This window comes from Suillus subalutaceus (assembly GCF_016647625.1).
Source record: "Suillus subalutaceus strain FC151 chromosome Unknown DFJ58scaffold_213, whole genome shotgun sequence".
NCBI lineage: Eukaryota > Fungi > Basidiomycota > Agaricomycetes > Boletales > Suillaceae > Suillus > Suillus subalutaceus.
In genome coordinates, this window is record NW_024540462.1 from 18,087 (window position 1) to 42,535 (window position 24,449).

The following is a 24,449-nucleotide window of genomic DNA, read 5'->3' on the forward strand; positions in this document are numbered from 1 at the left end:
CTCTGCCCGTGTACGTAAACGCGTTTTTCGTGACCTGTTATGATCTTGAAACATCTTGTATAGGATGCAACAAGGCAACTACACTGCAAGACGGCTCGGTGGCCGCAACGACCCACGGCGTTAATCCTAAGGGTATAGCCTTCTACTCCAATTTCATCAATGCACTGCTGGAACATGACATAATCCCATTTGTTGTATGTAGAACATCCGCGCCTCCTTCAGCACGTTCTCACTATGCTTTCTCAGACTCTATACCACTGGGACCTTCCCCAGGCCCTGCATGACAGATATGGCGGGTGGTTAAACAAGGACGAGATTGTTCAGGACTATGTCCGCTATGCTAAGGCGAGTTGTCCTGTAATTATACGTATAGTTTGAAATGAGCAAAAACATGGCTACTAGGTCTGCTTCCAGGCTTTCGGAGACCGAGTCAAGCACTGGTGTGTACTCCACAGTAATCGGGTATTCGGTCATTTCATCAACCATGCGCCTTTAGGCTGACAGTGAACGAGCCATGGTGCGTCTCAATTCTTGGGCATGGAAGGGGCGTCTTCGCGCCAGGACGATCAAGTGACCGAGGAAGTTGATTTCACCCCACAGAGTCGGCCACAGCGTCATTTTATCGCACACATATGCAGTCAAGCTTTATCGCGAGGAGTTCAAGGCCGTGCAGGGTGGCCAGATCGGAATCACACTCAATGGTGACTGGGCCATGCCATACAATGATAGCCCACAGCGTAGGTATGATTTTTGGTTTGCTCGGATATTGATAATGCGCGGAAGCTCCTAAAATAACCCTTTCAAAACCCCAACCCGTATAGAAAAATCCTCTGTAATGATCTAGCATAATGATCTAGCGCTGTCGTGTATGCAGACATGCCGGGAGAACTCACGAAAGGTTGTGGTGACATCGTTGCGAATCCATTCTAAATCCAGGTGATCAATTTTACTTCACTTGATGAATCAAATCATGACAGAACCTGCGATGGCGGCATCATCTTGACAGTCTGGTCCGGGATGAATATCTGAAATGCAATTCGAGTCTGCGACTCTGTTCCACGAGGTGTGAAATCAATGCCTACCCTCTCCTCCTTTCAAGGGAGATGTCTGAGCCAACCTCCTGCAAAACTTGACTAGTTCGACCATGATGTCTAGGTCTAAAGATCGACAGGGTATGTCAGAGTGGTGATATGTACGGGAAACGTTTGCCTTACCGAAATTATTCTCGAAAACATGCGGGTCAATCGCAAGCGAATCTTTGGATGTAACATGGTATCAAATGCATTGGCGAAGACCTCCAGGTTAGTTTTGCTACTTACTATGGTTTCACGGGAAAGCGGACAGTTGGTGGCAAAACAGAGCGAAATATGCTTCTTCGAGGCATCCTACCCCTGCGGGGGTGCTGTCGAGCCATGAACATCAAAATCCGCCTGAATGCAGCGACAAAGGCGATACGTACGCTTTGCTGGACCTGGACCCAGTATGATTTCGAGACTCAGAACCATCTCCCGAAGATGCTCGGCTTGTATCTTGTACTGCGCGGCGAGTCCCGCGTCCTGCACATGCACACATTGAGTTGGGTCTCATCAAACGCGTTCTTAAGGCGCCAGCAAGCCTTCTATGCCGCGTGGCAATCAACTTGAGGGTGCTGGTGGGTGAATACAAGACATTACGCTGACACAGTTTACCCCGTGTGTATCAAAGAGTGTCAGTTTGGCATATGCAAGGATATTGCAAAATCATGAGTATAAGAAAACGAGATAGCTGGAGGGCAAGAACATCAGACTCATCTTGACAACAGGATGAAAGAGGAATGCAAATGCAACTTGTAAATATGTACCAGACGACAGCAATAATACTACGACGTAGAACTACACACCAATATGAATGAAACCATCCTCTGCTCGAGCGGCACTTTCGTCTTCACAGCTTGTGTAGCACGGTTGAGTGCTCAGGCTGCCTTCGTACAGTCCATGGCACCACAATCCTTCAAATGTTTGAACATATTCCTGTAGAAAGCTTCGACGACGTGTTTCGCGACAGCATCGTTAACTTCCCACAGCGTGCCAACGATGCTCTTGAACCCTGAAAGCTGGAGGCCAGCAGCAAGATGAATGACTTCGTCGGGCATCTCCTCATCGCCAACGGCGGTATGACAAGCGGACAAGAAGGCGAACTCGACGTGCGGAATGTCTCTCTTCATGATATCGAGCAACGTCAGAGGTTCATCTCCCATGACGAAATGGGAATTGTAAGGTCCTGCTTACCATGACGAAATGGGAATTGTAAGGTCCTGCTTACCATGACAAGCGAGGTGCACCCAGGTGTTCTCCTGCAAAGCTTCGAGCGCGCCTACGCGTGTGGCTACCTTACCAAAAATAATTGTACGGGTGGCTATCGCAGGGACGAGCTTATGGACAAGCTTGAGCTCGCCGTCGACAGCCAATAGTGCCTTGCCTTTCCCAGCATCCGGTTGGCCATGTCCGATCGCCACGAAGGACGAAGGCACACACGGCTTCATCATCCGTCTGGATCAATGCCGAAAGTGTCGGCGTGTAAGAGCAGATGTAAAGATCCTCCAGGCATGGCTCCAGGTTAGAGTTATCTGCCTTCGTTCGAAACGGGTGAGCTGCGTGCAGAGGAATGGAAGTAAATACCGCAGTTGGACACAACCAGATTCGAGAACGAAATTTTAGTTTCAGGTTGTGCTGGAGGACGTTGACAATGGGTAGCATGGTCTCGTCCCATACTGTCCGCAAGAGGACTATTAAATCGTTCCGCGGCACTTTTGGGCCTATGATAGATGTGTATCGTATTGCCTTGGTGAAGCGAACCTTGAGATTATTTAGATCTGCGAGAGTGACAGACGGTAAGGGAGTGTGATGGGGCTCTCCTGACGTCGGGACAATGATAGCGCTGCACGAGTATTTACGGGCAATGAGGATGATGACTGGGCCATGACGTGCAGCCGCTTGCAAGTCAGCATATGACGGCGGGAGCAGGAACCGCGAGAAAGCTTGAAGATTCCGGATTTCAGCTACTGCAGCCTCCCACCGTTCCGTAAGTTTCCTGTACTCGGTTGCTGCCCGATCAGCAGCAGCTGTGTCAGTGATCGGTGCAGAGTTCTGTGCGGCATTGGAGACATGCCCGCTCAGCTCTAAATAATTGTGCGCCAGTTTCGGATGTGCTGACTCGAGGTCTTCAACAGGAGTCTTGAGTCGAGAGGCTAGTGACCATTGATGGCTACGGCCCTGCTCCACGAGTTCCACTGCTTGTCGCAAATTGTCCCAGCGGATGGCACATCTACAGGTAGTGTTCTGGAATAACGGATGTTAGCGGCAGCTTTGCGCCGTGAAGTTGCCGATGATCGTGTCGACAAATGAGCATCCAGAAGCTCGAAAAACGTTGAGTAGGCCTCTAGTGCAGATCGATGATCATGCTGCTCCAATATTGCGATGGTCCAATTATGTGTCAGATGGATGCGATCTGGGAATCCTAGTGGGGTGCCGTGATGCCAGTCTGAAGTTCTCAACAGCGAGTGACAAATCACGAGGACTGACTTCTTAATAAGATAAATAGGCCATCTGCAGCCGCGAGTAACTGAAAACATGTCCGGGTGCAGTGAAGATAAAGCCACCAATGATTCTTGACAGAGATTGATGGCCTCCTCAACATCTGTGTTCTTCCGAGTGTGCCTGAAACGAAAGCAGAGTGCGGCGCTCAAATTTTGATGAGTTCTAGCTCCACAGTACTCTGAGTCTCTGGATGGTCATCACCCGAAAGGATTCGCGATACCGATGGCCTCGTTAAGATCCTTGATGACATGAAATTTGTTATATTTGATATTGAGCGCAAGAGCAAGGTTGCTAAGCGCGGCGGCACGGTCTACGTGGGCGCAATGCCAGTGCCTCGCGATAGAGGTTAATAGCTCGGGTAATATCGTCACTGTCGCCACGTGCGTGAAAACGGGTGACGAGGGCGGTCCCTAGGTCGTGCAATGAGCAATCACGAGATTCATGCCCAACAGAGCACAGGCGCAACGTTTCTTCGTGCAAAGATATGGTTTCATCGAGGTCATTAGGTTTGCCTTGGTGCTTGAAGCGGACCACGAGTGATGTGGCTAAGCTGGTGAGGTTGTTGGTATGGAAAGGATGTCCTCGGGGCACAGGGAAACAGCTTCATGACGAAGTTGTATAGTCTCGTCTATATCATCAACGCTGCCACGCTGAGTGAATCTGGCTCCTATTGCCCGTGCAAGTAAGTGAAGGGCCCTAGGACGAAGTTGTTGGCCCACAGGATAGAGCTCGAGTACATTTCGTCGAAGGTGGATGCTTTCATCAGATGTGTCGATTGGGAGATTGTTGTATTCGCTGAACACATAATCGACTACACTGTCTATGCTGTTGCTACGAAGGTAGGAGCCCTCTGGACAAATGGGCAGTAGCTTGCAGCATAGCTCTGCGGATTCGTGAATGTGGACAGCGGTATGCTCCTTCCGGTAGCGCGAATTCAATGCGGTGATGAGATTATAGAGGGTTGATGCGTGATCAGGGTGACCCTGGGGACGCAATGCAAGGGTTTCGCGAAAGCGGGAAGTGGTGGTCTCAATATCTTGAAGATAGCCTTGGATATAGCTTTCAAGGCGGGCATACGCGAGGTTGGTGAGAGCCCCTGCATGGTCAGGATGATCGACCGGACGCTGGTCCAGAACCAGCTGAAAATGCTCCACGGCACGGCACAGGTGAAAGGGTCTCTTGAGTGTCACGTATTTGGCAAATTGTGCGTGGCCCATATCTGTGTCTCGAGCAATCTCGGAGTCTATGAGGGACTACAGTTGGCGGGCCGTCAGTAAACGCTAACAACAGATACCAGCATCACTCACATAAGACAGTGCGCCGTCCTGATCGTCGCAAGTATGTACAATGGCGGCCTTCAGCGTGAGGGAAGGGTGGACACCACGAACGGGTGGGAAGGACAGTGCTACGAGATGTCAGTTTGGATGTAATCATGATGAATGAGGAGAAAGTCACTCACCGAAGGGTTCATCTCCATGACCGAGTAGCTCGTCCCACGACTTTTGGAGTTTCCCGATGACCTCTCCACTGCCTAGCATTTGGTCAACCTCATAGGATGCCCTGATCTCCACTGAGAATGCAGGTGATGCATGTGATGATCTTGAAACCGAATATCAGTTCTCAAATCACGTCCAGAAGTCGAATTGTAGATTAAAACATACAGAGTCACAGTATCACCCCACGCTACGGATTTGTCAGATGATAGAATTTTGATGGTTGATTTCCAATGTCTCTTCGGGTCGATATTGATGGATATGTAGATGCCTGCGGGTATGCGCTTCGAAGGGACTTGAAGATTCTTTGCGCTGATATAATAGTGGATACAATAGTACCAACTGTCCAAGAACCTCAATAGAGCACGTCAACTGACTCTGTAATGTAACAGAGATGTGTTTGCGCTGGAGTGACGTGAACGGGCGCGTACATAAGAGGTACTCAGTACTAACCTCATCTTCCACGTATGACTCAAATATTTGACAGAGCTGGAGAGTACGAGTCAGCCGCGGCGGGCATGGTGCGGTCGGTCCGACTTCTAGTCTTTGGGGTTGAAAGTCATGTTCATGATGTAGTGCGTATGGCCTTCATAGACCTGGCGGGGGTTCAATGAGTCTGAAAGTAGACTAAATCAACGCATCTGAATACATTTCCACTGCTTGTCCCAATCCCAAGCTTTGATGGTCATGTCATCACTCCCAGTGAGCACAACGCTCGCGGTTGGGTGCATAATCAGGGTGGGCCTCGAACGCGACGACCTTCTCGTGTATATTGGGTTAAAGACGTGCAGCTGGCCAGCAACAAACCAGTTTCTTTGGGGAATGAACTGAACGCAGCGTACAAGGACAAAAGAGACCTCGAGAGTCTTGACAAGTGCGCCAGTTTCGTGGTTGTAGGTGTTGACGGAACTGTTGTACAGACCTGTTAGGTCACGAGGGTGGAAATCAGCGCCGTTGACCCGGTCGGATTGAGACAATAATTTTCGCTTCTGATGTCTAGGTTAAATTTACAAAGGTAGACGGTACACTGGTTCTGGGACTTACGTTGAAATTGAATAATATGACATCAGTGTCGTTCAGTTCGACCTGGACAGCGTTCAGTACATCGACCACTTATGGATATTTCTCCACCCCTCGAAAGAGGTTCATGAAACGTGGCTTCCGATCGGAGCGCTTGGACGTCAGCGAGACAAAGTTTGAATGCTTGATCAATTTCCTGATGAAGATGTCCGTTAGTGCACAGATCTGAGCGGGTCCAAAGGCAGGGTTCTTCGGAATGCATGGTCGATTGGTTCAAAGCAAACAAATGCGAATCATACCATGGTCCTTCTCTGAGACATGGCGTCAGCATCGTGACGTTGAGATGCACGTTAAAACATACCTACTGACGACGTTGAGCCCCTGAGACCGCCATGAGTGGAAGTGAATTGTACCCGAGACCACTTCAGACACTCTGAGATAACAGTAGACACACTGGCACCCACCTTCGCCCAAAATTCTAGCAAGATTATACCGGACTTCTGGTAATCGCTACTATGGGTGAGAATATGGTTCAATGCACGAGTGTCCATCGTGAACAATTGGTCTGACTGGTCACAGTAATGGTGATGCTTTGATATAATCAAGCATGCACGCTGCATGTTCTGCATTATGGATGAAACACGTTGCACATCGATGACCAACTGTTGACTCAGCGACGTGGATCATCATATTCTAGATGATTGTGTGAGTTATTCAAAGTGAATGGGAGGAAGAAGATAACGAGCCTAGTCTATTTCAAAGTTTAAGTCACTTATGGACGTCCACTCCCAACCAAGTAGACTCTCACAAGGTCTTGATTCGTCGTCGTCCTTCCCGTCATTCGTAGCAGGAAGTCCGTAAGCTTCTGTGCATTAAGGTTTGTGTAGGGCTTTCAAGAGACTGTTTAGGCTGGATACTGGTGTGAGTGACACGAAATGAGACAACGTGGAGAGGTGCAGTTGGGTCGGAAGAGCAGCCAAGTAGGTTGAAATGAAATGAGCCACGTTGAAGCGTTGATAACGAACATAACGAAATCCTCATAGACCGCCGCTTGATGGGGCTGCAGTCCTGTCGGTTTGATGCGCAGAGGATCCGGAAGACTAGCGGGGAAGTTTGAGGGCGGAGCTGCAGGATCCCAAAATGCCCGTCCGCTGCGATGATGTTGGAAGGTAGAGGTCAGCTGCAGTCTAGTGATATATATCAAGCAAAATACCTCACGCTAGCGATGACAAGCCTCATATGAAGCGGCAAAGGCCTCGTCCACATGTGTCACTGCTCGTTCCATAGCAGCTTTTCAATCGCTGTACAGGCAACATCCACATTGTCTTGCACGAAAATGGTCAGGACTTGCTCGTATATCATTTGCTGGAACGTTGTAAGCAATCATCCAGCATCCCAGGTGTGCCAACCACTTACACCATTGAACCCGTGGTCGACCAAAGAAAAACGCAAGTGACCTCCGAGATTGCTTTTCAAGGGTTCCTAACAGCTGACCAGTGCGAGACTCCCAGCAAGTTTCTGCGCCGTCAGGCACCCAGACTTGCGCAACTTCTTATCACTAGGCTCTGCCGTGAAGTCCTTGGCGATAAGCTCGCGAGTCGAGATGCTAGCAATCGTTACAGACCTCTCAACAACTGAAACGATGATCTGGCAGACACCTCAGATTGATGGAGCAGAAATGAACGTGGAGTCATTTAGTTCCCGGACGGCACGGTCAACAGCAACTTGGACTGCAGAATCATCTTAGTTGCTGCGGTGGTGGCGCCTTCGATCTGAATGTTATGGCGGGTGCCTTTGCATGTAAAACTGGCAAGTAGTGGGATCAAGGCGATGGTGTTATTGTTGGGAGTTTCGATTCGGGTGACGACGGTGAGGAGATTCCAAGCCTGTACAATGAAATGCCACGGCTGCATCTGGTGCACGTGTAGATCTTGGGAGTCTACAGGATGAAGAGGTTATATTGCAGTAAGCTATATGCATCCGTTCGAACAACTTACACGAGTAGCTACTTGACACCAGAAGCACGATATGCGGACATACAGAATAGATAGCAGCCAAGAACTGGGAAGTGGCAACCGCATTATCACAAGCGGATGCAAGGGGATACATTTTGGAAGCCATGGAGACATGAGTCGGACCCGTCTACACAGTGCAGAGGCACCGGGAGGCTATACTGTTGAGGAAGGCAGTGATTACAATGTGGAGTATTCTTGCTGCAACGTGATGGAGGTGTGAAAATGAACAGCTTCTTGTCCGGGGCATCTATGGAAGCACAAGGCAGGTTAACGCCACGAAGAAGCATCAAACATACAAAACGCGCACCTGTCCAGCTTAGAGAAAGATACCCTCAAGAATCCTCAATACCGTGAACCTCCAGTAAAATGACGAAGCTCATTCCAAGCACAACGCCCCTGCGAGAGTTCAAAGGTCATGAACAAGGCGTAAATGCAGTTGTAGGTTTCCTGGATGACAACAGATCATAACCAGCTCGGGTGATGCGGCATCAAGAATATCACGAAACCGGCAAATGATAGCAAGCGGTGATGAGAAGGGAGAACTCATTGCCTGGCACAAAGAATCACTCACCCAACCAATCAAAGGCCACTCCAGTCGGATTGGTTGGCTGGACTGACTTTCTCCGGATGGAAGAGTGCTGGCCACTGGCTCAGGGAACAAAATTATGAAATTTTGGAATACCGGAACCTGGGAGCTGCAAGGAAATGCAATTGAGTGATGCGCAGATCGATAAGAAGCAATTGAGAATCGAGAAGTCCTTGACGCGGAGTGACAAATGGGCCATGGCAAAGGGTTCGGCCTCCGCCGAGACCGTTTAACCCCTTGCCATGATGCAGCTGCCGAGCCCAGGCTTCTGTTGTGAGCATGTTTATTTGATGCTTGTTACTCACAATCTGTCATTAAAAGCGGTTGTCGTGGCTGTCACACTCATAGTGAGTCGTCAATCTTGTCGATCATGTTTTTTTTTTCATCTCAACGATTTTAGCAAAGCCCTAGCGAGCGAGGTTCGCATCTTGCTAGCAGAGGTAGGAAAGTAGAGATGAGCGCAGGCAGCTTCAGTTGTACGCATCCACCTTTATCTGCTCAATGTACGCAGCTGACTGCCAACGCGAACAGCGAAATTGCCGAGCTTACGGCCGTAAAATCCAAACATGGTGTAGGAGGTGAATATTCAGGCCGCCTGTGAGTGCTATAGGATCTTAAGGCATCATCAAACTCTGATGAGCTTGTAGCCCCAGGAGCCGCCTTCGCCTTCGCCACCACCTCCACCACCTCCAGCTTCCCCTCCTCCAGAAGAAGGCTTAACCGGCCCCACTCGCCCAGCCTGGAGGGTCGTCTACAAACCACAAAGGCGAGAAAAACCAACTCCCAAGGGTTTTCCTGCTCCGACTGTCGTTCCTGCGATCGAACATCTAAAGCCAAATCTGCCCACATGGGCAAAATGGAGGCGTATATGCTATGTCGCTTCTGATTTATACCTCATAATTGAAACGATTTCCATGCTTTAGTAAATCCTGCGCACATACCAGCATCAATGCCTGCGCCTTTTTCGCCCAGGCCTGTGATGCTGGCTGCACGTCTCGGTCTTTTCGATACGTCCCTTGGAGTAAACACCCCACGCTCTAACGAAACAATGCCTCGTGGGGGCTCGCTACGTAGCTTATGAGGATCACTGAATTCCCTTCACATTGACATTGACCTATCCTTTGTCTAGAACCGACCCCGTAGCAAAATCCCGGCTTCTCTCCTCGTACGAAACTTCCCCCACAAACGGTAGCCACAAGTTGCACATACAGCTTATATACGACATCTGTTGCATGTAGCTGAGTATTGTGGCAAACTTTCAGAGAGAGTCCTGGGCCTTATTGTGGATCGGGCTTTGATGATTGATGTGAGCGTGCTCTTTTTTCTGGGTGATTTGATTTCAATTGCCCGTAGGGATTCAAGCAGAGCTTGAAGATACCGAACCTACGGACTGCGAAATTTTCGAATCACCGTACCCTGTGTATACCGGTGTAGCACTCGGTAGCATTGGCCCGCAGGCATTGCATTCCCCTTTTGATCCCTTCAAACTACCACGCTCAGGCGAGTACATGCACCTTTCAGGGTGCAACCAAATGCCTTACCTGAAGTGGTTGGTTCTGTCAGAGCTCCTTTGGTTCTTTCGAGATGCTTTTGCAGCTTTCCACCAACCTCAAAACTTCTCAGTAATGTGATCGGCGATTTGGATGATAGAGCATAAAAATACGAAAGCTGGGTAGAGAGCTGATATGGGCTAATAATGGTCCACCAAAGGACGAAGCAGAAGACAAAAGTGATTGCAGATTAGGCACCCGATGTGCGTATCACAAGCCAAATACATGAACATATATTGAGAAAGCTGATTCGCTCAACCTCTGAACCGGCTTGGGAGAGACTTGGCTCATACAAGCAAGAACCGTCATGTGGGCCATGATGGCGCCGGGAAAAACTTGAAAGTGAGCACCGTACATGAAGATTGGTTGTAGGAGACCCACGTCCAGCTTTCTTTAAACCAAGCGGGCGTCCGCGTACATCTACTGAAATGACCATCCGAACCCTCTGGGACTGGCGCACTGAATGCATGCGTTCAGATTACATTCCAGGTATTTAGAAATTATTACACAAAAAGACTTGTCATGGTTCGTTATTGTAAACTGCACGGAATATGGTAATCATATGGGCCCTGTCACTCAAAGCGGTCAGAGCGGGAATGCTCTCCGCAATGGCCTCCTCTGTCGAAGTGTGCGCTACAATTGGAAGACCGAGTAGCGGCAGGGGTGGCTTAGAAACCAGACATATAGGTATTTCTGTGCTTCCAAGTCTGTTTTGTTCTCTACGCGGGTAATTTGGCGAGCAAATGGCTGCAAGTGAGCTGCGACTTGTGCACGCCAGGGCTTGGGCATCGGGTTGTAATAAAATAAATGGCAAACAGAATGTGTTGAAATATCAGTCTTTTGATCACCCGAAGAAGCGCACCCATCAAGCTTGATTCTGCTAAATTCCTTCATCGGAGCAAGCTCGAACTCCGCGTTGTTGGCGGAGAAAATATACCATATGGCATTTGCGTACGTAGAGTACCCTAAAATTGTTTTCTTCATCTCTCCTCTATGGCTCGACGGGGCCTTCCAACTCCACAGCAGCGTCCATCAAGAAAGACCAATTGTCACGGTGAGATCAATTTAGATAAAGAACTTATCATACTCATTATAGCTCTCCCGATTATCAATGCTTGGTACTATTGGCGGTGCAGTGGGCCGGGGTAAGGCCTTGATTCGAGGTCCAGAAAAGCTGATACCACCTCTTGGCACGCAGCACTCTAGTCATTCTCTATGGCAATAGGATTTTTGGGACTGAAGACTCCTTTACCCAGGCTGACGAGAAAGGGAAAATCAGGAAATATCACGTTGACATTAATCAATAATTTACGTCCCTCCAGAAAGGCAGGATCTGGATACTTGCGTCACTCATCTGTGGTGTCTAATGAGCACATCTCAATCATGCGAGCATCTGGTGTGAGAGGACTCTTGACCATCTCTACCGGCGTTTTTTTCTTCATGATTTGTCTTTGTTTGGCATAATGGCGCAAATATGCTCAGTATCTCGAATACGCACAGCTCTGGTAAAATCGTGTGCATCTTTAAAATTGACGCATCGTCGAGCTTGCCCAACACGGTGTCGAACGTTGGCAGTGGAGGGATCAAGATGAATAGTGACCGCCATAACATTGAGCTGGTTGAAAAGCGTAGAACTTTCCCGCCCGGTCAGCTGAACGCCAGCCAACTGGGACGACCATGTTCAGCATTTTCTTCACCCGTATGTCCCACCGTTTGTCTCCATGTCACTTGCGCTGTCTGCCTGCACAACTTGTATGATCATCTTGAGGAGTGCCTCAAACACGTCGCCACTATCTTGTACCAAAAGCAAAGATATGTCCCTTTGAAGTTTGCAATATCAGGCGGCGTGCGTTGTATGAAGACAGATAGACTTACTCTGACCCATCCTCATCTTGTCTGAGCTTAATGTCCTGGAGGTTGAGTCCAAAGTCGTGCCCGCCAAGTGAGAATGAAATTCGGGGGTTAGAGTCGCACGGAAAGGAGAAGAAGCAATCCGCTGCAGGGCCAGCCTTAAGTATCTAAAACTTGTCAGCAGGGTGGCGAGAGAAGGAAATAGCGGGAGACTGACATTGGCGTGGATCAAGGCTGCCAATGTCTGTGAAACGTATATAAAACTAGGACCTGTGTCAATCGCCTGTTCACATGGAACGAAGTGAATCTGCGTGGATTTCCGGCTGATGCGCTGGACCTTACCGCACCGACGTTACCAGACACGTAGTTCCCTTCAACAATGGTTCCGTCGAAATGAATTGTCCAGTAGGTCTACCGATAAGAATTAGTTAGACGGGATGCTTGAAGGCGCAGAAAGGGCAACCTTGGAGATAACTGATACCTATTCCACCGCCTTGACTCTTGGCCAATCACTCACCTTCCGTATATCGAGAGCGCTTATTTGAAAAAGAACTCTTGTCGCATCCTGAAGGCTCCAAAGACCAGCTCTGTTAAGTTCGGATGATAACGGAGCAAGTTACTAACCGTAAACATTTCTTTCCAAATTTAGTCAACATGTATCGTTTTTCATACCTACCGCGAACGCCCGAGTCACATCGAATCTCGCCAAGTCCAGGTCGAGCTAAAGCGACGCCGAGTCGGCGGCGTGGGAAGTGCTAAGAAGTTACCTCCCCCTCCTTTAGTCCTTGCTCCCAACGACACAAGAAATGGCCTCGTTCCGCATGCTGGACCGAGCCCAATGTTATCATCCTCCAGTGGAGGCGACAGTATGAGTCTGCCTTATGCGCATTCAGGTGCAAGAGGGACGCCGGTCGTGGATGAGATAGGGGACGATGATGGACTCTCCCTGGACATGGACCAAGAATATATGCGACCACGGAGTCCTGAAGAAAAGCGCGGCGGTGTAGTTTTCGAGGACCTCAATCTCGGTTTAGATCTGGGAGATGAAGATGAAGAGGTGCGTTTCCACTGTCAGTCCTACGCCTTGCCACTGAACTCTATTTGTAGTACGACAAGAATGATCCGAATGATCAACGCAGAAGCCGATATCTCATGAGAGCCAAACTTGACGATACTGAACGGGTATGCCAATAATACATGTGCTCATCTCGCGATTCTGACATCTAGGAAACTAGACTTTGGCACAGTTTTTGAGACACATCAAAACGGATGATTTGGACCAACATATTACAATAACTCATGCCTGAATGAAGTGCTGGCCAAGGAATTCTCGTACCTCGATACGGTGATGGATTCTAGGTCAGAACACCCTTCAGAATATTGCAGCTCAGTACGTGTTTCATAAAATCCACCCTATGTGCAATGATCCGTCCGATATGCAGGCCAATACCACATACGGTTCACTACGATATCCGATACTTGTTATCGGGAAGATCACATATGTATAAGTCCTACTTGATTTGAACTGAACCTGTTGTATAGATACATGCAGCATCCACCGAGCATGCTTGGTTACACAGGCTGGGCTACGTGTGTTCTAGTTTTTGCGAGTTGGGGATACATGTATCAATCCAGCAGGATCCACTTCATTTGGACAGAGTGAGTTACCCTCTTCTCTTGTGCTGATACAGTATATCGTCTTCACAGATGCTAATCAATAAAAACTGGGGTGGCCGCCCAATCCAAGACTTGTTGATGGTGTAGAAGTATATACTTGAAGAAGACCCAAGGGTGAGATTCTGTGTTGTTCTCAAAGCATCCTGACGTTCACTTCATTGTATAGATCAACCAGATCTGCACAGTAGCTGCTGGTGCGAGCTACTGCGGGTATACAATCAAGTAGGCGTTATGTGCTTCATTATTTTCAACCTCTCGTATCTTAATTTTCGCTGTTTGCAGCGGGATCCAAGGCAAGCCAGGTGCATCCTTCTACTCACACTACCTTACATATGCTGATGCCTTGATGATCTCACTGATCAGATTACCGAAATACAAAGGCGCTTAAGAGCTGATATAAAGTTCTTGCCCTCTCAATAGTGACCTGGATCTTTAGAACGTGACGGCTCTGCTGGAGGCAGAGGTGAGCCGCTTGTAATCTACCCCAAGCCTATCCATCCTAATCTATTACACGTCGATTCCGTTCTGATCTTTGCTCCCTCTGCTAATGCGACGCCATGTGCGTTACTGTCAAGATCATCTGGTTAAGTATACCTCCAGCGAGCTAAGGGCTAGGAAATTTTCACGACATTCATCAATATTCGAGTCGTTGAAACATCACCGTTCCTCAATAAGAAAAACTGGCCCCCAACAACAATACATCGTCTTTTAAATTTTCGACACTACTTTCACAATCGAGTGACTAACCTACATGTTCCTCATAATGTTGCTCTAATTCTAACATTGAAGTGTCACTTTAAAGCGCCTTCTCATTCATCCATGCGCGCATATTTTAAGCATCCGTCATCACGCAAGATCAAACGTCCGGTTGAGACGCTGACAGCATTATTGACTTTCGTGATATGTCCTCGAAGCCTAACTGTTCAAAGCTGTTTGCAGTTGCTATACGTATTCGTCACATTCGCGCCCTTCTTCGGCGGCTTTGCTTGATTCTTTGGTGACCTATTGGTAGTCAAACATTTCTTCCAGCTTCGCATTCGCGCCCTTATGAGCTTTATCGATCGTGCCCATAGTATTAACCGGTTCTTTGGCCTCTGACTCATCCCGCTCTAACTTCCTTTGTAGATTTAATCCCGAGGTGCAACCAAGAATTTCTTTTTTCTGCTCATTATGTACGTATTCGTATCTTTGGATATCCCGACTCAGGGTGTAGCTCGGATCAATACACTTAAAATGTGAGCAGCCTAGGCCTAATTAGTCCGAAAATGTCTAGGTGTGGAAAATTAATGAGTTCATACTGCGCCTACTACCTTCTGCCCAATGGCCAGCATATCTAAACCTTCCTGTGATTCATGGGTTGCAATGGACTTGATGCCACGCCCTATCATGTTCCTTTATAACAAGAGAATGCTATAAATATTTCCACCACCTGAACAATGGCTAGGTTGAACTCGCAAGTTAACCTGGCGACTACTGGTTCATACAAGTCTGCGGTACTTAAATTCAAACCGCCGCGGCATTCATAAGCATTTATCTAGTCCTCTTCACCGTTTGAACTCCTCCTCAATACTTGACCTTAACGAGTCAACATGAGTTCATATGTGAATTCTTCACATCGGCGTCACGCCTCAGCATTGGCAGGACCTGCATCTCTTGCATGGTTGGATCTGGCTTGTCCCCCAAATACAACGGTTTGACTAATTTTTATGCACATGGGTTGACAGGACTGAAATTTTAATTGGTTAGACCTCGATCACTCTGAGCTTTGAAGCTCAATACGCGTTTACATCATATAACAGCGTTATTCAGAACAAGCCGTCAGTAATTATTGAAGTGGATTGCTCTCCATGTTTGAGTGGTACGGATTATTACCACCAAATTGTGGATCCTCGAATGTGCAACGCAATCAAACTCATGGAGAACGAGTTTTCTGACATCGCTAATACCGTCTGTACAAAGGTATTTACAAATGCTATAACACAACATTTTGTTGAAATTTACGATGCCACCTGCACTAAGCTTTTTACCGATACGCAATGGAGCGGCCTGGTGCAGCGACCTTCGTCCCAAATGCAAATCGCTACACTAAACACTCGCGGTATGTCCCTGCCGTCTTTCTGTAGCTATTTTAAGCGCTCAACATATTCTCAGGCACTAATGCTGCTTTTCAGCCGCTTCACCTGGCTTCTTCACAGTGCACCTCTCTGGGCCGTGTCAGCCGGCGTTCCGCCATCACATTACCCCAAAGTCAGATTCCTGTAGCTAGGCGCTTCAACGGTGTGCAGGCTTTGACACCACCTCCGCACCTCAGTACTCATATCTCTCGGATGCCACGGACACCATCACAGTCTAGAGAGTCAGCTATGCAATGTGGGGGGAGACTAGCTAATGTCTCAAGTGCCACATCCGCTCCACTCGCACATGGTAGAGCGCTTATCCGCACTTCTAATCCAGTAAGTAAAGTTGGCATCGGTTTAGTTTTTTTCAACTTACTTGCAAACCGGACTCAGAGACCAAGTCCAGAACAACGCCCACTGGACCAATTGGATGGTCAGAATTCAGCGGCCCCTGCGCAAAGTCGTACTGTACAGTCCAATGGTACGTTTTTTCTATCTCTGCCTCCCTCAAATTTTGCACGGCTAATTTCTTACGCCAGAATGGGCCGATAGATCAGGACGCTTAGCTATTGGCACTTGCGTGCAAGTCTTGCAGCTTCCATGCTCTATTACTGCAGCTCACTGTGGCAGTTTCCACGGTCACAGACCGGCAATTCCTGAGCCTCCTCCACCGTATTGCGCCTGTCACCAACCTGGACATATTTGCATCCCAACAGGTGCCACCCATGGGCAGTCGTACTACATGGGACCTGAAGACCGCTAAGGGTTTCTTGTATAAAGTTTTATAAGCATTCTGCGATACCGTGAAGACTGTAGGTGGGCAAGTCGTTTGTTACCGTGCTTCTTGCTCTTGCTTTGATGAATTTTGTTTTTGTGTGCCTATTGCTTTTTAATAGCGACTCTCCAGTTTATTAATGGAGGCGTCAATGTAGTCAATGGTCTGAATTTTGAATTTCGTGCCATCTGGCTGTCTTGCAACACGTCGTCCAAAGTTACGTAATATGTGAAGTTAGATTGGTGGAAAGCCCGAAAGTTGCTTCCGAGTCCTCTCACAGAAACGCCTATATTCCTATTGCTGCACACACATCTGATCTTGCAACATTGCACCCACATGCAACTTGAACCCCCTGATGAGGATCTACCTGCAATCCAGGTCTCTTTGAGCGAATTTGTCTCAGCTGCAGAACGAATGTTTCTGCCGGACCAACTAGAGAATTTTCTTCGCTTTGTACTTGCTGGACGCCTCCAATATGGGGACAAACTTGCTCGTATATTTATAAATGCAAGACAAGGAGCTCTTGTACCTCCCATTTCTGAATATAAACTGTACAGAGACATCGACTCTGTCATAGGTGTCACGCACGATTTACCATTCCAATTGCCTATGGCTATCTTTCCCTTGGCATCATTCCGCGACACCCTTACTGAAGACAATCATTTAAAATGTCCTTTATCTTGTCCAAAGGTAGGTAAATTTGGTCAAACATCCAGCATTCTGACAGGCACACATTCAATACTAGGATGTGGTAGGCGTCCCGCTACACCGAATTCCTAATACAGCATTGGGAAAAGTCGATCGACGTCATATCACCCGCATCTTCTTCCCCAGATTGTATCGCCAAGGCCAAAATCCTGCCATTCCTCCCGAGACAATGACTGTGATATATGAAAAGTGCCTTCGACCTGCTGTGGTTGGTCTCAACCCCGTTGATAGAAGCCGATGGCCAATCACATATTCAACTGCCATGACTTTGTATCGTGATCGGAAGGGACGCTTTCACTTTGGCACAGTTGATTTCCCTTCCCATCTCCTGAACCAGTTGGGAAACAAACTTCTGGAAATGTTTCAGATGCAAGACGGGTTACAGGATGCATTTTTTGTTCATGAGCTACGAGGAACAAAAGGCGCATCTCATCACGATCCATGCGATGCTGGGGCAAGACGCTCGGCTCTCAATACTGTTTTCCATTTTTTTGACCAGTCGCTTGTCAGGCCAGAGGACTGGGTGGTTGATATTGGACTGGAAATCCAACACGAAGGTCACATATTGCAGTGGCTTACCAAAGGCCACCGTCGTTTACTGCAATTCCTTTTGCCATCCAGTGCGGAACACAAAATCGATTCCATTCTTGCTTCTCAGACTCAATATCATTGCGACCTCTCAGCACAATTAGAAGATCTCGGAGGATTCCGGGCCCTTCCAGGCTCTCGTGGAAAGGATGATAAAGTTTACTATATAAACGCCTATACAACGGATAAATGCGCAACCTATCAGCTCCATGACGGCATTTTCAAGCGTCGCCAGGCCTGGCACTTATTCCCAGCAAGCATAGGGAAGCTCGTAAGGGATCTCGAGCGCATTGCAGAGATATTTCGTGTTTGTGGAAATTCTCCCAATGTAGGTGGACATGAAGGCAACGCACGGCTGGAGATTCGTGTACCATTCAGTCTGGCAGACCAAGTGCTTTTGCAAATTCCAGATAGTGTAATACAAGATACGCTTGTTACCTTTGATTGCAAATTATTTTGGTGAGCATTTTGGTCGTTACCATCAGTCTTACCCAAGGTACTGACATAAAATTCAATTCCAAGGTACTTCAAGTACTACCGTATGGCTGCACTGTACCATGTCGTCAAAAACCTACAGAATGCAAACCGAGCTGCCCGTCTCCAGCATGAGTCATTGAAATTGGGTGCTCTGGTTGCCTACCAAATCAACGCTCTTATTTACCGGCCGGCAGAGGGTCAAGCAGAGAATATCTTGCTAGAAGCCTCCTGCCAGCACGTTCCTGTGGATAGTATGAATGGGCCAAGCACTCATCCAATCATGTATAGACGAGGCGCATACTTTCTTTCAGATGTGGTCAACGATGCTGGAGCCTATCGGCTTCCCAATGGCAGACCGATTGACACTGGTACCTTGCTCACTCTATACCGAAGGGATTTTATGGAGGATGTTGAGGTGGAGTTTTCCAACTCTCGTATATCAAACCAGTCCAAATATCCAAAGGTCGGTTACCCATCAAGGAAGCACAAGACAACGTACAGAATCCATGATGGTGAGGGGTCGAGCAGTAGTGAGGAGGACTCTCAAGTTGAAGGAGATGATGAGGAGCTAGAGATTATGCAGAGAAACGCTTGCAGGGCTGCCACAGATGCTCATTCTGGGAAGACTGCAGATTCGATCATATCTAGTGAGCTGTCTGCTATTCAGCGTCAGTTTGCATCCGATATCTTTCAGCTTGCACCATCTCCCAAGCTAGCCTCCAATTCCCGATGGGTACTGCTAAATACGGCACAGAGACTGCATACCAAGGTTGATATCTTCCAGTCATTGGATCTCAGTGGCATTTTCCGTCAGGTTCAATATCGTATTATTAGCGATGCCGATTGGGATAACCTGGTATTCAAACGCTACTTTCCAGCCAAAGGAGCCTCGACAGCTAAGGCTCTTCAGCAATTTCCATCTGCATCATACTATCGGCAATGGCAAGCTCTCATGGATGGGCTTGATGAAGATCGTGCAGAGATTATCCAGAACCGCCTGAGGCAGTGGTTTGACAAACTTTACTGGGTACCGCATCCTGAAAGTGACCGTATGTGGTCAACCAAAAAAAGTGGCAAGGAATGGACGATGTTGCCTCCTGGAGAGCCGGGAAATTGCCCACGCATAGCAGTCAATCCAAGATTCATTGGCAAAGATGCTGCTGTTGTACTAGCTACAGGAACTTCTTAAGATATGGTAATGAAGTAAAGTGACGATATGTAATGTAAAAGATGTGACAAAATTGACGGGAAAGCAAAAAGCAAGAGGAATAACACAACAACGGCAACAGTGAGACCAAAAGTAATCCCTACCTGCCAAGAGAGAAAATTGATCTTGGTCAAGTATTTGATAGGGATAAGACAAGTTCAGGTATAGTCGGGGCGAGGTGGATACTAGCTCATACTCTGCCGATTCAAAACTGCCATCTACTCTGGAATGGCGAGGGGTAGACTGCAGGGAGCGAGCAGGAGATACAGAACCTGGAGGCGATAGAGGTGAATATGTCTGTTGTAAGGATGCCGCTGTCTGGGAGTGCGTCCTAGATGGCAGGGCAACTTCTTGAGATGACGTCGAAAGATTCGATGAAGCTCCCATTTTACATTGTCCAACAGACTTTCTTCGCTCAAAAATGCCACTGCCCGTTCGGGCGTAGTTTAAAGGCAGATACTGTTCAGCAAATTTCGGCGTTGGAGGTATCCCAGCATCCAAGACGCTCGGCCTCCGAGGCTTTATGATCTTGTTAGACACAGGTCTTTCAGTATCTCGTCTTGGTTCTGAAGGAGCACTAGAAGACGCTGTGGAACTTGATACTGATTTCCAGGTCTTGAGAATCGATTTACGAACGCTTGTCTCCTCTGACGAAGGAGCTGTCGAAGACGATGATCGTGTGAGTGTTCGTGGCATAGTCGTGCCAGGCATAGGAGGTAATCCTCTTTGCGGCGGTGGCGGCGGCCCGAGTTGATCATGCAATGATGGAGCAGGTGGTGCAGATCCCTGGAACGAAGTTTGTCCAGCACTTGGCGTGGGAGGTTGCTGAGCCGACACTTGCTTCTACGCCAAAGTTTCTTGAAGGTCTTGACACCGACGGGAGGAGTGGAGGCTTTTGCAGCAGCCGCATCCATCGAAAAACTCGCCGAGTCAGCAGAGAATCGGCTGGAGGGTGTTGTAGAAGTAACAGAACCCTCATCCACAGATGACAAGGATGGTCTGGATTCAACAGGAATACTGGTGAATTGCCCAGTTGCAGGATCCCAATACGTCGGGGTGGAGTGCACCTCTGACTCGAGATAAGAGGGGTACCGCCCAAAAGGATCAGGAGACAACGGTATGGGGGAGTCAGTCGCCGTGTCCGGTAGCCTTCCAAACGAAGGGTGGTGGGTACATGGATGGCTCCAGATCTCGTTTGCGAATCTTGGTCTCTGTGGAGAGAGCATTGGGTGATGAAGACCGGGAGGGTGGAACGAACGATTTTGGGGCACCCGTTGACACACCGTTGATAGCAATCCAAGGTGGCGACGGAGGAAGATTTATAGGCCGATGAGATTGGGAGCTTGGAGATTGTGATGGCTTATTAGCTATAGATGAGTAGGAGGAGACAGCAGGCCACGACTTGTCGCTTGCATCGGCACGATCGATGGAGTTTCTGGGGCTTTCTTAAGCCGAAAAACTATTGACAGCTGCAATTGAACTCACCATGTTGCCTGAATGTCGCGTGTACGATCAATTGATGATTTCGAAGTTCCTCCTGCATGAAGTGCGAAGAGTAACTTCGGTCGGGCATGAGTTATTGTAATATGTTGGTCCAAGTCATCCGTTTTGATGTGTCTCGGAGAAAACTGTGTGCGCCAAAGTCTAGTTTCCTAGATGTCAGAATCGCGAGATGAGCACATGTATTACTGGCATACCCGTTCAATCTCGTCAAGTTTGGCTCTCATGAGATATCGGCTTCTGCGTTGATCATTCGGATCATTCTTGTCGTACTACAAATAGAGTTCAGTGGCAAGGCGTAGGACTGACAGTGGAAACGCACCTCTTCATCTTCATCTCCCAGATCTAAACCGAGATTGAGGTCCTCGAAAACTACACCGCCGCGCTTTTCTTCAGGACTCCGTGATCGCATATATTCTTGGTCCATGTCCAGGGAGAGTCCATCATCGTCCCCTATCTCATCCACGACCGGCGTCCCTCTTGCACCTGAATGCGCATAAGGCAGACTCATACTGTCGCCTCCACTGGAGGATGATAACATTGGGCTCGGTCCAGCATGCGGAACGAGGCCATTTCTTGTGTCGTTGGGAGCAAGGACTAAAGGAGGGGGAGGTAACTTCTTAGCACTTCCCACGCCGCCGACTCGGCGTCGCTTTAGCTCGACCTGGACTTGGCGAGATTCGATGTGACTCGGGCGTTCGCGGTAGGTATGAAAAACGATACATGTTGAGCTTCCACACACGTCACGTGTGTGGAAGCCCAACACGTATCGTGGAGCCTAAATTTGGAAAGAAATGTTCACGGTTAGTAACTTGCTTCGTTATCATCCGAACTCAACAGAGCCGGTCTTTGGAGCCTTAAGGATGCGACAAGAGTTCTTTTCAAATAAGCGCTCTCGATATACAGAAGGTGAGCGGCCAAGAGTCTGGCACATTGACCCGCTATTTTTGTAGGCCAATATTGAGATGGCGGGAGGGAGCCGACCAAACTCGGAGCAGCCGATCTTGCTGCCGTCCCTCTCTGATGAGGACGGCGAGGCGTATCCGTTGATCGTTGGGATGCTCAGTTCTGTGGACAGTAAGACGACCTCAGATATCTATTCTTAACCTACTAAGTGAGGGCGTTTCATTTTTTACTCACAACATCACTCGTTGTTCACCGCCACTGTAGTCTGACGCAACTCGTTGTCCTGCTGCCGGGCACCGCAGACCGCCAATACCTGCCATACCTATGGTACAGAGACCTCCGCCTTCAATAGATCCGCGACAACGCATTTTCGTTCGCCTCTTCGGTTCTCTCCTCACACGAACCCAGTACATCGTGATCGACCTCACGATCCCTTGTATGTATGTCTGTTTCTCTTATTTCGTTCACATTTGAATCGTCACCATCTAATCTGATTCGTTTGCTACGTCCATTTTCAAGCAAAGCATCCTGCGTATCTTCAATAAGGACGACCAGGACTTCTTCCCGATGGATTTGTCGTACGTGCTCGCAAGGACTTCGTCCAGAGAGGTATGTGGCTCTGTCAGATTGTCTGTCAGATTCTGACATATCTACTGCAGTTCCCGGGGCCAGGATCATTGGGTACCACAAGACTTTGACCCTATCGCCTGCATTGATGCATCACCACGCAAGATCAACTACGTTCTCATCTACCCCACTGCGTCTAACGTCCTCGCCAGTGCATCCAGCGAACACGCAGTTAAGCTTTGGGATCTTGCTGATACCGATCGCCCACGCTCTGTTCTCACCGGACACAACGATACAATTCAGTGTCTCACCTTCAATTCCACCGGCACACTCATGGCGATTCTATTCGATCCTCGTGCTGGTGGCGAAGCTGTTCACATCACTGAGATATTAAGGGCACTCATGCCGTATAGATGTAGTCTCGAAATGTGAATGTGTTTGACCGCTCGTCACGTTCGAGCGCACTGTTGTTTGGCAGGTGTGTTTTTCTTCTTTCTATGGCGAGTTCTTTTCTTTTCTTCCCTGCGTGTGCTAGAACTAATGCGATGTGAACGCGACAGGACGTGATGCCCAAAATGGACGGAGTCAGCGCTTTGAATCTGATCCGCCAGCCCGACCATATGACCCCCATCATCGGCATGACGTCTAATTCAAAACCGAGCGAGATTATGACGTATTATTCATCTGGAATGAATGATATTTTGCCCAAGCCATTTACGAAGGAGGGGTCGTTGGATATGTTGGAGGTGCGTTTTTTGTTTTGTACCGAGGTGTATAGATCGACATTGACACGGATGGATAGAAACACCTGATGCACCTTAAAGTCATCCAACAAATGTCAAAAGTACCTTGTTCGCTCGGTGTTCCTCCTCTCTCAGACCCGTCTTTGAGCGAGGCACTCGCAGTTGGGGCGTCGCAATTACAACCACACAATTCTTCGTCTAATCCTGGCTTCTCGTCTAATTCATCCAGTCTGCATCCGATGTTGGGAACGGGGTACGACGATGATGGACGGATTAACTCGTTGGCAGGGATGGGTCTGTCTGACGAGCGATACGCGGCTATTCTGAGAGATATCGTTACCCAGGAGAGCTTCTCGGGCGTAGGAGTTCGAGAGGGTTTTTCGTTCGGTCTCGCTGGTGCTTTGGGTCCCGGGATGGGAGGGGAGAAGCGGGAACTGGACGATGAGGGCGATGGGAGAGAGGGAAAAAGGGCACTGTTTGAGATCATCGAGTGAGTTTGAGTTTCGTCGGGTGGAAACCAGTTGGAAGACGCCTTTTCTTTGGCGCTGGTACAGCCATGCGCATGGACCACCACCACCACCACCACACCGCTACAGGTCCTACTTGCTCTTCAGTTCGTTTATTTACTTCGCATCAATTACTGCCCTCACAAGTTCAGCTACCGGCTATCAATCTCCCTCAGCGCGCATCAGCCACAACTCTCCCTCCCATGGCTGCAATGGACTCTTCGCCCTATCGCCACCTTTCTCCAGTTTCGTGGGGCCCATCGTCGTCGTCGTCGACAATCCATCGCACCTCAAATTCAAGAGACGACATATCACAGCGAGAGATGAGGCAGATGAAAAGAGAACCCACTCATCAGATCCACTCGGTCCCGCCACAAGCTCCGGCAGCCCTGTGAAACTAGCAGCGCCGAATTAGCAACTGTGCAATCGCACATTGGCGTCCTGCAAAACTTTTATCAATCGCTCTATTTGTCGCATGATACACTTTTATCATCCCACGAGACGCTGCGCGGACAGACGGATTCTCTACTTGCATCCCATTCGACTTTACGCGCTCAAAATGATAATCTATTCGCTACAAATGAGAGT

The 24,449-nt window shown here is 48.5% G+C and overlaps 11 protein-coding genes across 11 annotated transcripts; 8 read left to right on the plus strand and 3 right to left on the minus strand.

Moving 5' to 3' along the window:
• Positions 1–119: 119 nt before the first annotated feature.
• DFJ58DRAFT_609805 (glycoside hydrolase superfamily) lies at positions 120–459 on the plus strand (the record flags this gene model as incomplete). Its single annotated transcript, XM_041380864.1, has 3 exons — positions 120–194; positions 247–357; positions 403–459. Coding segments are annotated over 3 exons (243 nt in total), but the record flags the coding sequence as incomplete, so codon positions are not given.
• Positions 460–1,822: 1,363 nt separating this feature from the next.
• Positions 1,823–6,657, minus strand: DFJ58DRAFT_867358 (CHAT domain-containing protein). Its single transcript, XM_041394208.1, has 16 exons — positions 6,454–6,657; positions 6,388–6,399; positions 6,200–6,337; positions 6,113–6,154; positions 5,911–6,057; positions 5,522–5,557; positions 5,408–5,473; positions 5,237–5,352; positions 5,035–5,174; positions 4,883–4,980; positions 4,175–4,828; positions 3,777–3,985; positions 3,235–3,695; positions 2,514–3,187; positions 2,302–2,452; positions 1,823–2,259 (listed from the first exon to the last, which is right to left on the minus strand). Exons 1-16 carry the CDS (start codon positions 6,637–6,639, stop codon positions 1,952–1,954), a joined length of 3,438 nt encoding a protein of 1,145 aa, XP_041236589.1. The 5' UTR covers positions 6,640–6,657; the 3' UTR covers positions 1,823–1,951.
• Positions 6,658–8,979: 2,322 nt separating this feature from the next.
• On the plus strand, positions 8,980–10,320 carry DFJ58DRAFT_867362 (uncharacterized protein; the record flags this gene model as incomplete). Its single annotated transcript, XM_041394209.1, has 5 exons — positions 8,980–9,036; positions 9,090–9,260; positions 9,337–9,553; positions 9,613–9,759; positions 10,043–10,320. 5 exons carry the CDS (start codon positions 8,980–8,982, stop codon positions 10,318–10,320), a joined length of 870 nt encoding a protein of 289 aa, XP_041236590.1.
• Positions 10,321–11,932: 1,612 nt separating this feature from the next.
• Positions 11,933–12,723, minus strand: DFJ58DRAFT_735418 (uncharacterized protein; the record flags this gene model as incomplete). The annotated part of the gene is made up of 6 exons (XM_041386631.1): positions 11,933–12,059; positions 12,115–12,257; positions 12,308–12,373; positions 12,433–12,501; positions 12,608–12,655; positions 12,715–12,723. The coding sequence occupies 6 exons, from the start codon at positions 12,721–12,723 to the stop codon at positions 11,933–11,935; spliced, it is 462 nt and encodes a 153-aa protein (XP_041236591.1).
• A 120-nt stretch (positions 12,724–12,843) lies between these two features.
• On the plus strand, positions 12,844–13,397 carry DFJ58DRAFT_867364 (uncharacterized protein; the record flags this gene model as incomplete). The annotated part of the gene is made up of 3 exons (XM_041394210.1): positions 12,844–13,147; positions 13,198–13,272; positions 13,326–13,397. The coding sequence occupies exons 1-3, from the start codon at positions 12,929–12,931 to the stop codon at positions 13,395–13,397; spliced, it is 366 nt and encodes a 121-aa protein (XP_041236592.1). The 5' UTR covers positions 12,844–12,928.
• A 1,959-nt stretch (positions 13,398–15,356) lies between these two features.
• Positions 15,357–16,647, plus strand: DFJ58DRAFT_735420 (uncharacterized protein; the record flags this gene model as incomplete). Its single annotated transcript, XM_041386632.1, has 6 exons — positions 15,357–15,458; positions 15,514–15,726; positions 15,787–15,865; positions 15,919–16,220; positions 16,278–16,365; positions 16,424–16,647. 6 exons carry the CDS (start codon positions 15,357–15,359, stop codon positions 16,645–16,647), a joined length of 1,008 nt encoding a protein of 335 aa, XP_041236593.1.
• Positions 16,648–17,629: 982 nt separating this feature from the next.
• Positions 17,630–18,661, plus strand: DFJ58DRAFT_670236 (uncharacterized protein; the record flags this gene model as incomplete). Its single annotated transcript, XM_041382854.1, has 2 exons — positions 17,630–18,414; positions 18,478–18,661. Coding segments are annotated over 2 exons (969 nt in total), but the record flags the coding sequence as incomplete, so codon positions are not given.
• A 423-nt stretch (positions 18,662–19,084) lies between these two features.
• Positions 19,085–19,585, plus strand: DFJ58DRAFT_616426 (uncharacterized protein; the record flags this gene model as incomplete). Its single annotated transcript, XM_041380976.1, has 1 exon — positions 19,085–19,585. A coding segment is annotated over one exon (501 nt), but the record flags the coding sequence as incomplete, so codon positions are not given.
• Positions 19,586–19,739: 154 nt separating this feature from the next.
• On the minus strand, positions 19,740–21,680 carry DFJ58DRAFT_735422 (uncharacterized protein; the record flags this gene model as incomplete). Its single annotated transcript, XM_041386633.1, has 7 exons — positions 19,740–19,764; positions 19,836–20,482; positions 20,518–20,842; positions 20,898–21,080; positions 21,125–21,291; positions 21,337–21,411; positions 21,462–21,680. 7 exons carry the CDS (start codon positions 21,678–21,680, stop codon positions 19,740–19,742), a joined length of 1,641 nt encoding a protein of 546 aa, XP_041236596.1.
• Positions 21,681–22,369: 689 nt separating this feature from the next.
• DFJ58DRAFT_867367 (uncharacterized protein) lies at positions 22,370–23,044 on the plus strand (the record flags this gene model as incomplete). Its single annotated transcript, XM_041394211.1, has 3 exons — positions 22,370–22,485; positions 22,570–22,654; positions 22,718–23,044. 3 exons carry the CDS (start codon positions 22,370–22,372, stop codon positions 23,042–23,044), a joined length of 528 nt encoding a protein of 175 aa, XP_041236597.1.
• Positions 23,045–23,174: 130 nt separating this feature from the next.
• Positions 23,175–23,849, plus strand: DFJ58DRAFT_867368 (uncharacterized protein; the record flags this gene model as incomplete). Its single annotated transcript, XM_041394212.1, has 2 exons — positions 23,175–23,358; positions 23,415–23,849. The coding sequence occupies exons 1-2, from the start codon at positions 23,179–23,181 to the stop codon at positions 23,847–23,849; spliced, it is 615 nt and encodes a 204-aa protein (XP_041236598.1). The 5' UTR covers positions 23,175–23,178.
• Positions 23,850–24,449: the final 600 nt, after the last annotated feature.